This window comes from Strigops habroptila, chromosome 17 (genome assembly GCF_004027225.2).
Source record: "Strigops habroptila isolate Jane chromosome 17, bStrHab1.2.pri, whole genome shotgun sequence".
Lineage (NCBI taxonomy): Eukaryota > Metazoa > Chordata > Aves > Psittaciformes > Psittacidae > Strigops > Strigops habroptila.
The window spans coordinates 2,660,020-2,672,751 of record NC_044293.2 but is presented as its reverse complement, the minus strand read 5'-3'; the positions used below and the strand labels follow the sequence as shown (position 1 = coordinate 2,672,751).

Here is a 12,732-nt window from a genome sequence, read left to right as displayed (position 1 = left end):
GCTTTCATCTTAACCATTTTCTCTAAAGACAAAAACAGACCAAACCGGGGCATCAAGAGCATCTCCATGGGAAAGTTAAAGCTGGTTAGCAAGAAAAGTGAATCTGTGCTGACTCAGTCAGACAGCTACAGACTCCAGGGGAAGCTTTCATTGAAGACAAGTGTTTCATTTGGGTGGAAACCCCTGGGTTATAAAAACACCTTTCCTTTGTCAGCAACACCTCAAAGAAATCCCATCTTCTAGTCCCATTGCAGCTCCAAGTGCAATATACCCTTCGTGTGGGGCAGGGAGGGGAGAAAGCAGGACAGCAAGTGTGGGAGACTGGGGCAGTTTCCAGAAGGAAACCCGAGGGCAGCATTTGTTCCCACGGAAAACATTTCACCTGCAGGTGCTGGGAGAGGGCAAGTCTCTTCTCTTAGACCAGAGGCAAGAGGCAGATCAGACCAGCTCTTCCTTTGCCCCTCTAATTCAAGTCAAACCAGCCTTTTGTTCCCCTTTCCCCTCCCCATCCTTTTTTATCCTCTTCCATAATGGAATGTTTAAGAAAAAAAAAAAAATAAAATAAAATATAAAATAACCCAACCTCAAACCCTAATCACCTTCATTTGAATTTCAAATACCCCCCTCCTGGCCTCCCCCACGCCCCAACTGACTCGGAGCTGGGAATATGGAAATTTCTCCTGCTCGCCTTAAATGTGGCTGTGCTATGAAAATCATCAGCCTTATGCAAATCCTAAGCAGGCCCAATTGCCATAGCAACCAGCTGTTTCCAGCCCAACTGCTGCTGCTTTCATTTATCCGGGACTTGTCCTGGGGCTGTGCATGGCTGCAGGGGGAAGAGACAAGAGAAATCCTGGAGGCTTTGAGGGAAGTTTCACCAGGGAGAGCTCGCCTTAGAGAGCAAAGGCGTAGCCAAGGACTAGGCTCGGCTTGGGGCTGGGGAAGGCCAAGTTTCCTCAAAAGACTTAGGCCTGGCAACGTGCTTCCAGCCCCATCTGAAGAGGTAACAACAAAAGGCAAGAGAAAAAAGCTCAGGCTGTGCAGCCCTTAAGCTTGTCTGCAGTGAGGAATGCCCCTGTGCACCAAGCAGCACAGCGCGAGCACCCACCAGATCATCTCACACAAGCCATTGCATTGCTCAGGCTGACATCCCTTGCTTGTGCACATTTCCTTTTGTCTGAATTAGAAGCTGACACAGACATTAGAGCCACCGTGCCCTATTCCAGCATGAGCCATGGCATTTAGAGAGACCCTACCCCAACACCTGCAACTGGAATACCATAAACAGCCTTCCCAGACCCCAGCACAAATCAAGGTTCCACTCTCCCCAGAGCTGTACCCATCCCTAGGGAGAGCAGCACCTGCATCAGAGAGCATACACCCAGGCAAAAAGGTGGGAGAAGAGATCAGGACCCTCACGCTGGAGCTGAGGAACAGACATAGACTTAAGTTTGTGCAGGGAGTGTGCGGCAGAGAGGCAGACTTAGACATGGCCTCCGTTTTTCCATCTGCCCTGGCATGAATTTAATGCAAAAAGCACTGACATAGAAGCCAGAGCACTGGGAGGAGTTTTTGTTTGGGTGGAAGTTCTGGTGTCCAGTTTAAGAGCTGTCTTTGGGTTCTCTCTTCCACTGCCGGGGGACCTTAAGTGTCTGACAGCAGCAGTGGAACAAAGTGACTGATGCTGACGCCCCTCCATAGGCACAAGGTAGTTGAAGTTGAGGATGCAGGGTGAGAAGAATGACATTCATGGTGTCCAAAAGGGACACTTTGCAAGACCATAGGAGCAGATGCATAGCTCCTTACCATTTTCATTTTCTTGGTATCTAAAGGAAAGCGTCTTTCTTACTGTCAGAGAGAAGATATCTGCCTTATTGCTTCCCAATGCACTCAGATAGGTTATCAAAGGCGTCAGGGTTTGATAACCCTGCTACCATGGCCACCAGAGCCAGAATCAGGCCTAGAGCCCATCTTTCTGGCTCCATGTGCCCTCCTCAGGAAACCGCACTCCTCTACCTGGCTGCTGCTGTTCGAGATCACAGAGCTGGGCAAAGCTGTGGGGTCAGCCAAGCACCACTGTCCTGGGGAGTGATATCAACTGCTCCCAAGGCAGTGATAGCACTGTGGGGCTGCCCTATATTGCACCCACACATACACACCCCAAGTGCTGGGGTGCCCATCGCACCCCGCCCTGGGCTCCTGGCAGGCTGGCCAGTTCCCCGTGTTACAGGGTGGGGAGGGAAGATGTTCAGAGCGCCTGCAGCTATTCAGTTACCGATGGTTGTGTTTGAAGAGCTTCCCTATCGCCCTTTTGGCTTCCCCCCCATAGCCTCAACAGATGAAATCAAAGGGAAGTAGCTTTGCTTGGTGTAACCTGTTTTGATCAAGCAGATAAACGGGGAACAAGTGTCTGACACAAACAAACAGACAGACAGAGGCAAGTCCCACCTCAGCATTTTGTTGCATCAGATAGAGAGCGCTTAGATAAACCACAAGAAGGGGGAGATCTCTGCCTCTCGGCTTGAAGACCAGGGGCGACACTCTGCAGTGCCAAGCCCCCACAGTTCCCATAAAAAAATCAACCCAGAACTTGCTGGCATGGCTTTCATCAGTTTAAAAAGATGAAAAGAGCTTAGAGCCAAGCATAAAACTCATGCTTGTCATTACCCCCCATGGAGTCAGCGGAACTGCCTGCGAGCCCAGCCACAGCCAAGCGTTAAACTGTGTTGGCATCACACAACACAGGGTAAAAGGAACCCTCAGACTGGAGACATGACCCAGTGCTCGGGCTGGGGCTGACCTACACAGCTCATGGGCCATGGGGGAAGGCAGTCGAATCCATGGCCTTCATGGGAAGAAACTCGTGCCTATTCCCCTCTTCCCCTCACACGTGTACCATGATAAAAAAGGCAGAGTTAAAGTTAAGGAATGCTTAAGATTTACAGGACTGGGCAGAGTACATGATATTCCTTAGATTTATATATATTCTTTTTCACTCAGATTAGTGTGAAATGGCAAAATTCACTATAACCAGTAGACATGAAGGGGTGGGTGAAATCAAAATGGGGGTTTGGAGAACATCTTATGAAACAAAACAACTTTGAAACCTTTTCTGTAAGATTGGTGTGGATGGAAAGGAAAAAAAAAGCTTAGCTTTCCTAATCCCCTACGAAAGATGAACCATTTTGCCAATTTTCTCTAAAAAGAACCCCCTCCCCCGCTATTATTTTAAACACTTTCAAAGTAAAACAATGCCCCAAATTACCCTTTCCCCCGTTCTCCCCTCCCCAAGCCTAGAACTGGCGGAGATATGAAAGGATGAGATTATGCTTTTGACTACTGACACTTCCCATCAGATCTTCAGGCATCAGGTTTAGATCAAGGGCTTGGTTTACAAAAGCATTTTGGCACCCAACTCCCTTCAGTATTTTTTTTAATTCTTCTTGGAGCCAGTCTGCATCTTTTAGTGATGAAAGGCCCTTGTAAATATGCACCTCGAAGGATTTCCATTCTTTATAAGCTCTATTGTTAGGCTGGTAACTGCCCTCTCCTTTGGGGGTCACAAGATTCCCGGGGAAGCTGTGTGAATTGGTCCAGTTCATCAGGAAATGGGTCTTCAATTAATGAGTCATTGGAAAAGAGGTGTTCCCACATGAAGCTAGTAAACAAAACACTGAACTATGAGGTGTTGCAGTAAATATTCCTCTAACGATGTGTATAAGGGAAAATAAAAACTTCCAGGGAAGTGCAGTACAAAGAGCTTTGTTGTTTATAAACAGAATGGTCGGAAAGAGAAGAGAAAACACCAAACCCTGACAAAGATGCGCAGCAGCTCTAGGTAAAGCATCAAGGCAGACCCTCCGTGGGCTTGGCTGGTCGTGATTGCTGGTAGGGCTGATGTGCCAGGTTAGAGCACATCAGTACAGCTGAGAAAGAGCTTGTGATCCTGCCCTGGGCACCCCATTCTCCGAGTTCTGTTGTGGAATGGGAGGACTTGTGCTGTTTGCCACAGACTCCCATAAGCAGCTCCTAACTGTCTGCAGTTTCTCATCACAGCTAAAGCTGATGTGGTGATCTCTGGAGATCCCGAACAGATCAACCACTCACAGGGACTGCATTGGAGTGGGGGCAAAGTAATTTAAACAGGTTCCTTGTATCAGTCCGCAGGGAAGTGTTGCTCTTTTGCAAATGAAGGCGATTTACTTGTTCTGATTTCCCTGCTTGATTTGAAGGCTCCCGGAGCAAAGCTAATGCCGCTGCAAACATTTTTGTTATTTTAAAACAAATTGACTTCACTTCTCTGCTTTCTTTTCTCGATTACGACTAGAAAGAGGTGCAACAGCTAACACTAATGGCTGTCTGGGAAGCTTAAGCTGAAAAACACATTATCCAATCAACCAGGGTGCCAGCTACTCACCTATTTAACACTATTGACTGCAACATCAGCAGCCAGAGTCTCCACTGCATTTAGTAACAGCCAATGTCAACCCCAAATACTGTCTCTCAATAAAGCTTTCTCTAATCTTGATTCGACTTTGCTATCCATCACCTCGGTGTGCCAAAGTGCACGAAATACTTCAGGAGACGGGTTCTCAACTTCAGGTCCTGTACCAGGATTTGTTTGAAAGAGTTTGGGATGTTGAGGACATGTTTGTTGCTAAGCAGCTTGGAAACTGTCTCCTCAAAAAACAGTTTGAGGGCATCTGAGACCCCTGAGCAAAAGCTGAGCTGACCAAAGGCAATCAGAGCTCACGGCTGTGAATAGAACCAGATTTCATCTCTACCTTAGATTATGTCAAATAACATCTTAATAGCTAAGAGCACAGAGGGTTTCTAGCCCTCAGTGTAAGGTGTAAATGAGGGGTAGTTTTAGTCTCATTAAAACATGCCTGGAGTTCCCTGGCTTTACCAAGGTCTCTTTATTTTTAAGTAATCTCAAATGACAGAAGAGAAACAGTAAAATTATTCCATGCAAAGTTTTAATCTGCTGTTGCGCATCCTGCACACCCCAACTTTAGGGCTCCTCATTACTCAAAGAACAATGATTCTTCTACGTTGTCTCTCCCAGCTTTGGTGTTAAAAGATGTTTATTTCCAAGTCTATGATGAGCCTCATGGTTTCTAATAATCTTCATTTGTTACACCAAGTGGGTGCTAAAAATACTTGTTATTGATGTTGATTTGCCTAAAAAGGAATCTGACCATGAGCCTTTATGAAATTACATTCCTGTAATTTCACACATTACAGGTAGAGGCAGTCAGAAGGGATGCCGGAAAAGGCAAAACTGATTTTCCTGGTGTATATCACACCTTGTGGCAATGCAGAAGTTGGTAGGTAACCTGGCAGAAATCAGCGCTAACACCAGCGCTATCATCTTCAAAGGATCACCCTGTTCCTCAGCTTTCCGTATCCAAGGAAAACTGGGGCTTCCAGCCTCGGAGCAGTGAGAGTCTGAGCAGCCGTCAGGTGGGAGTAGTGGAGATGAGAAACCCCATCATGCTTCAAGGTGAAGAGCAATAAATTTTTGCTGGAACTACCTGGCTAGATTTGACTATTCCAGAAGTCCCTCCCATTTTTCTACATATATGTGGCCAAAACCGGCTTAGTCCCCGGGGAGTTTTGTCTAAGGAAGCATCCCTGATATGAACCCTGTGTAAAATGGAGAGGTGTTTGTACTAAACTGAGTGGACCAAGACTATTTCAATGGCATTATTCCTTTGCCAAGAAATGAGCATATTGCCATGCTAAAACCACAGAGGACATTACTGAGGCACAAACTCATTCGGTGCTGTTACAGAAGGATCTTGCATGCTGATCAAGATACAAACGCAATCCCAGCCCAGAGCACATTCGTGATCAACTCCCAGGCTGGTTGGAAGAGCTCAATGTAACAGCAACAGGAGTCAAGCAAAGCACAGGCAGAAACTTCCAGCACCCATGCCCCCCATTTCTTTGCTTTTCCCTCCCTTCTTATGCTCCCTTGTTTGCCCCCCACATCCCAGACCCTCTTTACCTGGCTCCACCTGGTCAGGTTCATGCCGAGTATCTGTGGAATCTGCTGCATCACCGCTCATCTTGATCTCTGGAAAAGGAGGCACAACTGATTTTAATAACAGGTCACAGTCCCAGGCAACAGGCACATGTGGCTTCCACTAAACAGCACAAATGAATGTGTAATTATAATAAACCATCAGACTTTCAAATTTCTGGTTCCTCAACATACAGTCACTAGAATATTCATCAGCTCCGAGGATGCACTTTCCCTCCTGTTGCTCTTCGCATCCCTCTCGTTCCTCTCCCCCCTCCCCAACTTGCTGCTGTGTTCTCACTTCTCACATTCCTTCTCCTCCTCCTCTTCCTCCTCCTTCTCTTCTTCTTCAACCTTCTCCTGCACAGGGGATGAAGGACCATTGAAGCACTGGGAGCACTCACAGCCACACAGACCTCTCCCCTGAGCTTCATATAGACTTCCCAAGCCAGCTGTGTGGCTCCCAATTTACCACTGTCCTCCACCACACCTGTGGAGGCAGGGGATCCTTCTCAGCATTCCCTTCTTCTCCTACATCCTTTCCTTGACCCTCAAGATGGCTCAGCTGGGCCAGTGTTTGTTGCTGTGTGAAGCATATGCATGGAGGACCAGCCTCAGAAAGATGCTCTCAGAGAGCGATGTGAAGTCTCTCTTCTCCTCTGCTCCTTTGCAAACTCAGCTTGTTTCTCTCAATACATTTGATGCCTATTTGCAAAATATTTACCCTGCTTTCTCCCACTTGCCTATGCTCACAGCCCTTGCAAACCACCAAGAAGCTGCCTTGCTTCAAAGCACTGTCCCCAGCCCAGGAGCCAGAAGAGTGCTTTGCCATCAAGCTCCTGCGTATTTCCCCCCATCCTTATCAGTGCCAATAGATTTGTCATTTACCCTTGAAGTGATGGCCGCCACCACACCCAGGGCCACTTTCTCCTTCGGGGACAGCTGAAAGAAAAGGTGGCAATAGTCAACTTCACACTAACTTGCTCATCCCCTCCTTAAAAGAGTCAAAGTACACACCAGCGAAAGAAGGAAGAATATCTATTCAAATTCAGACTGACACCCCCCTCACCTATTCTACCCTTTGCATGGGAATTTTAACTCTTTCCTGGCTATTTGGGGAATAAACCCCCAAAAGATAACAATTTTTTTCTAAAGAACTAACTGATTTGCATGTGCTTCCTGCAGCCAGTCCCGGCCACAGAAGTCACCCGATTTGCATCGGGTAATAACAACACTGTGGAAGCTGGGCCAGTGTTTGCTGTGGTTTTGCTGGGGTAGGAAAGGCAGGTGGAAGCCTTCTTAAAGGCATCATGCAAACCTTTTCCTCTTTCCTCTATATGCTTGTATTACTTCCAAACAGCCAAAAGGGTGAGAAGAATCCTATAGGTTTTTATACCTATTTCCCTCTATTACACTAAAACAGGCAGGCCTTTTTGGTTTGTTCAGGTTTTCCTTTCCCCTAATCAAACTTCCGGTGTGCAAATAGCAGATTACCTGCTTTTTGGCCAAAATGGGAAAGTTTTGCTTTGGTTTAAGTTTGAAACTTTTTATTCAGCAAATGAATAAAGGAAAAAATAACAAATCAATAAAAAAAGTAAGATTTTATACCAGGGACAAAGTGCAGAAACATTCACATGCTTCAGAAGCTTCTTTTCCTCAAACTGTATGAAGGAACAAGGTGGGAAAGGAGAGAGAAGAGACTTGTGGGATTTCCCTTCCCCCCCCTTTCAAATAAACCCTCTGCAATTAAGACATGAAAATTTAGTGGGGCTTCTAAGCGTTTCTACTGCAGGAAGAGTAATTATCATCAGCTATAAACATCTTCTTGTCTTGTAATACTGCCAAGGGACCCTAACTTAGGCAATCTACAAAGCACAAAGTTTTACTTGCTGCCAAAGAGTATCTTAAAAGGAAAAGCCTAGTTCTCATAAAATAGAGGAAGAAAAATCTCAAACCAGGCAGAAGTTCAGTGCTTGCTTTAGTGAGAAAGCCTGCAAGTTTGGGAGAAAAAAGATACAAGATACCCTGCGATTCTCTCATACGTAGAGCAGAAGTTTATTTTCACAAAGATTCAAATAACACAAGTTATTACAGTTTAAATATCTTGGGGGAAAAAGCAAAACAACAGGAAGCAAAAGAAACCCCTTTTGATCAAAGCCTACTGATCTGAGTGGTTTGGGGCTGGCCACCTTCTGTACGCCTATGGACAGCAGTACAGCACCAGTCATCTTCCAAGGGATCCTCAAGAGCAAGAAGCAGACATGCAGAGGAAGTACTTTCTAATATGATAGAACTGTAGCCAATATAAAGGCAACATCTTTTTTATTGGCACCCAAGGGTCTTCCACTGTAAACAAGGACAGAGTGATGTGTCTGGATTTGACTGTCCCCTCCATCTTGTCCCAAGGCTGTGAGACTTTGAGTCCAACTAAAAGCAGGCTCTTTCCATACAGCTTTGCCAGGTTGGCAACATGCAGGGAATAAGCAGGCTTAGGAAAAAAAAATCTCTGGGAAAAATAATGCAACTTAGGCCTGCCTAAGTCCTAACCACAGAACTATTAGGAGCCGCCACTGCGGCCTGGGCCATATTAAAAATGTGCTGCTATACCTCAGCTAGCAAACAGACCTGGAGTAGGGGTAGTCTGGTTTGTTCACCCAGACCAAAGAAACTATACCAGTGCAGACACTTCTCTGGGGATGGATCTGCATCTCTATTTTTGCTGAAACAAATGGTGTCAGCAAATAAAGCTTTCCCAAGCCCTTATTCCTAGTAGTTGTTCAGACATGGGCACTAGGGTAAACCAGCCTGATGACTTTAAAAGGAAAAGAGAAAGCTGGTGGTGGTGGGAACTCCGCTTGGCTGAGACCAAGACCTGAAGCCTATTTGAATTTTCTCTGCTTTAGGTGCCCAAGCCCCTAAAGGTGACATATCCGAATGCCTGGGGAGGAGGTAGTGGTATACGCTGCTGCAAGGAAACCTTCTCAGTAGGGAGCAGAGTGTGCGGGGCCCAAGCAGCCCACCTTCAGCTTGCATGTTGTCTCTTCACAGCCAGGGAAGAAGCAGAGCACACCTTTGCAAGCAGCTTACTGCAAGGTCTTGAGTTCAGGGACCCCAAGAATGAACACACTGAGCTGCCTTTGCACAAGGGTGAAGAAACACCCTCCCATCAGCACTGGGCTCTCACACATGAAAGCATTTGGGCCCAGGCTGGTGTCCCTCCCTGTGAAAAGTCTGCTTATAACTTATGCCCCTTTGACAGGCAGCAGGGTGGGATGATTTGGGAGAATGGAAGATCAGCACGCACCCAGCTCTGCGCAGCTCCTGGCCAAATCCACCCTGGGAGTGATGCCACTGGCTTTGACAGAGGGCACAGTATCGATTTGGGGAATCTTCTCATGAAGAAAGAGTCGCCCACAAGCAAAGCAGATGGGTGGATAGGAGCCTGCGGGGGATGCGTCCCCGAGAGACACCACACACAAGCACACCCAGCGCAGGTGCTCAGACTAGTCGGGCTCACATGCCGAGCCAAGACCACGAGCCTCACGCCTCCCGTAGCCTCTGCTCGCGGCCAGCCATGGGGCTCCCCAGCTGCCTTCCCCATGGCTGTCACAGAGAGCCAGCCTGCACAGAGGGGTGCCAACCAGCCTCGGAGGGGCTGCGGGTACCTCAGAGCCAGGGGGAGGTTGCAACTCACCCATGGAGCAGAGGTTTTGGCCATCTCTGCAGGCAGACACCATGTTAGGTGGTGGCATTTCTGCAGCATCCGCCTTGCCCTGCAGGCCTGTCTAGGAGCCCACATGCAGGCAGAGCCTGTTGAGGGGCTGCAAGCATTGAGCATGGACCCCTGGCTCTCCCCTTCATAGCAGGACCACCAAATGCCTGAGCTTCACTGCAGCATGCCAATAGCTATGCAAAGGGAATGAGTCTGAGACAGACTGATGGATGTATCCACCCTCTCCCCTCCAAACCTGGGGGGACACAGTATTTTATGCTACAAAAAGCACTGGACATGGGTCACTAGCAGGATACATGGCTCCTGTACCCCCAACACACCGCTGCCTGCCCCTGCCACAGAAGGGGTTGTCAATATCTGGCCTTCATTGCTGCCACTGCTGTCATCCTGCGCCAGCATCATCCTCAGCCCTGGTATGCCCAGGGATGCAGTCCTTCCCCTCGAGCACAGGGGCTTGAGCTGATGACAGAAGCTAAATTCACGCTGCTGGGGTGAGCCAGAGCCCAGTGCATCTCCAAGTGATTTGGCAGTGATGGCTCTGGTTCCCCAGCTAATTGTAGAAGGGAGGTCTGCTCAGAGGAGATGTGAGACTACCTAAGCCGTATCTCTGGTTCAGACCCCCCAGAAAGAAACTCTCTCCTCCTGAATATCCCTGTTCATTCATTCCTCAGTCAGCCCAGTCTCCGACAGTTCCCTTCTCATTCATTTCTTCCTCCTTTTCCCTCTTATCATTGACTTTTCCCCTTCCAAACCATGTCAGATCTCATCCTCACTCACACACACACACCCCTCCACCCTTGACGCATCCCTCTATGAATTTATGCCCTCTCACTCCTCCCAGCTTTATCTCAATGACTGAACCCACAGGTCAGGCACTAAATGCTCACTTTCCAGGTACCCAAGGGACTTCTGCGCTCTGCTCCCTGACCCACGTTAGGGCTGGCAGCGTGAGCGATGTGCCCACATTGTGGGTATGGCTTGGCAGCCCCCTAAATAGGATCAGGGCAGCATCCATGCCCAGGTAGGAATGTGGGCACTTAACCAGGCACTCCAGTGGGAGAAGAGAGGAGGGAAAAGAAGAGAGGAAAGGTCACAGGGATCAGAGCAACCCCATTTCCTGCCCAAGCCCACGATCTCAGCTACTCAGCGAGCTCCAAGCCCGATCCTTCCTCAAGTGCTCTTTACCTGCGTGCACAGACTCCAGGTTCACCATCCTGCTGGCGGAGGGAAATCCGCGGTGCGCCCAGCCTCCTGCCGTCAGCCCCAGGTTGCCAGGGGCTGCCAGTTTGCCCTCCCTCCTCTGCCACCCGCTGCCTCTCAAACCGGGCGTGGGTCCGCTCCCGAAGGGACCTAGAGCTCCATTGCCTGTTGCCATGCAGGGCCAGGTGAGCATGCGGCTCCGCGCCACGCCTCGCCCCACCTCCGGCTCCCTCGGGTGCCCTGACACCCAGCAGCCTGGCGCCCGGCCCATGCAAAAGCACCCATTTGCATATTAGTAACTCGGGAATAGATGAGTCCCTGCAGCGCTACCAGGGCGTGGGGTGGGGTGGGAAGGAGGGAGGAAGGAAGGTGGTTTTGCCCGCCCTCAGCTGCACAGATACACCCCGCAGCACCTGCCTGCTGGGCTGCGAGCGGGGGGCTTCCACCATCCCAGTTGTGCCCTCGTGGATAGGCTTTGGGCTCTGCCCTTTGCAATGCATGGGTAAGAGAGGTCAAGGCATCAAGCCAGGCTGGGCAGCACCCAGAAGGGAAGGTGTCCAAGCTGTGGGAACAGCCCCTCCAGTAAGCAGAACGTGGCCACTGATAAACCCTGGGGTCTGCTCGCAGTAAGCCTGTATGGTTGAGTCTTTGCATCCCCTAGGTCTGGGCTGCACCCGAATGATGCCATGTGAAACAGTCAGCACAAAAAGGAAAGGTAAGAGCAAAAAGGTAACCTGGCTTGGCTAAAGACACATGGCAGGGTTAAGATCAGCACATGGAGACTCCCCTTTCCTGATCTGTGCTCTGTGTGGTATGTCGGTACCCTTAGGAGAGTAGCAGCTTCTTCCTCCTCCTCCATGTTGTTTAAAGCTGCAGTATTTAACAGACTTCCAGGGAAGCCAGGGGGAAAAATCCCCTAACGTTGGCTTCTTCTGGAGAAAGCTGCCAGGGGCCAGATCCTCAGCCTACACCATGTGCTGCGATGGGGACCAACAGTCACCCTGACTGACCCAGGCACCGTCCCTGCCATGTGCTACCTTGATGACCCCAAATCTTCCCAGGGGTAGCAGGATGCCTGCGTTGAACGCCTGAGCTCCAGCGCTGCTCAGCCCCCTCCTGAAAGCGTTAACATACTCCATTGGTAGCTGCCAGGTACAAGCTATCACACATTCATCTCTCCCTGGCTAATTCACGTTCCAGGGCTCTCGGCTTTCCCACATACTGCTCTCCCTCCCTGGAAAGACAGGTTTCTCCGAAGAGATGGGTGGGCGGGCGGGCAGGCTCTCCAGCCTCACCTCCAACCCAGTCTGACCCAGTTATGGGGCTGGAGTGCCTGCCCTCGGCTTGCCTGGTCAGAGAGGACATCCTCAGGAGAGGGCAACGCGCCGGGAGGAAAGGGTGGCTGTGTTAAACAGAACTCTGACAAGGAAAAGGTGGAGGGAAGACGAGGGAAAAGAGGGAGGAAGGGAAGTTCCCAGGTCAGGCTAACATTTGCAGGACAGGGCTAGAGGCTGTGTTTAGCGCTGCTCCAGGAAGCAGAAAGGTGACATGGGGTGGCTTGTTTCAAGCTGTTTGGAGGGGCTGGACTCCTGCCACCAATCCCCAGCCTGTGGTGGAGCCCCAGCCATTCAGATCCTGATCCTCGGGGCCTTTCTGGGCAGCCTCTGGTCTGTTTTCTAGTATTTTCAGCATGACCCCCACGTCTGGGTTTTCCCCATATTGAAGACTGACGTGATCAAGTGTCTTCACTGCGTCAAACATGGATTTGCTG

The 12,732-nt window shown here is 49.4% G+C and overlaps 1 protein-coding gene across 1 annotated transcript in view; it reads right to left on the bottom strand.

Moving 5' to 3' along the window:
- Positions 1–11,232, bottom strand: part of POU2F3 (POU class 2 homeobox 3) — a 40,703-nt gene extending 29,471 nt beyond the window's left edge. The window contains exons 1-3 of the mRNA XM_030505338.1: positions 10,947–11,232; positions 6,917–6,970; positions 6,014–6,082 (exon numbers count right to left, since the gene is read on the bottom strand). Of these exons, the coding sequence (XP_030361198.1) occupies positions 6,014–6,082; positions 6,917–6,970; positions 10,947–11,232 (409 nt within the window). The remainder of the gene's footprint in view (positions 1–6,013; positions 6,083–6,916; positions 6,971–10,946) is intronic.
- Between the last annotated feature and the right edge of the window lie 1,500 nt (positions 11,233–12,732).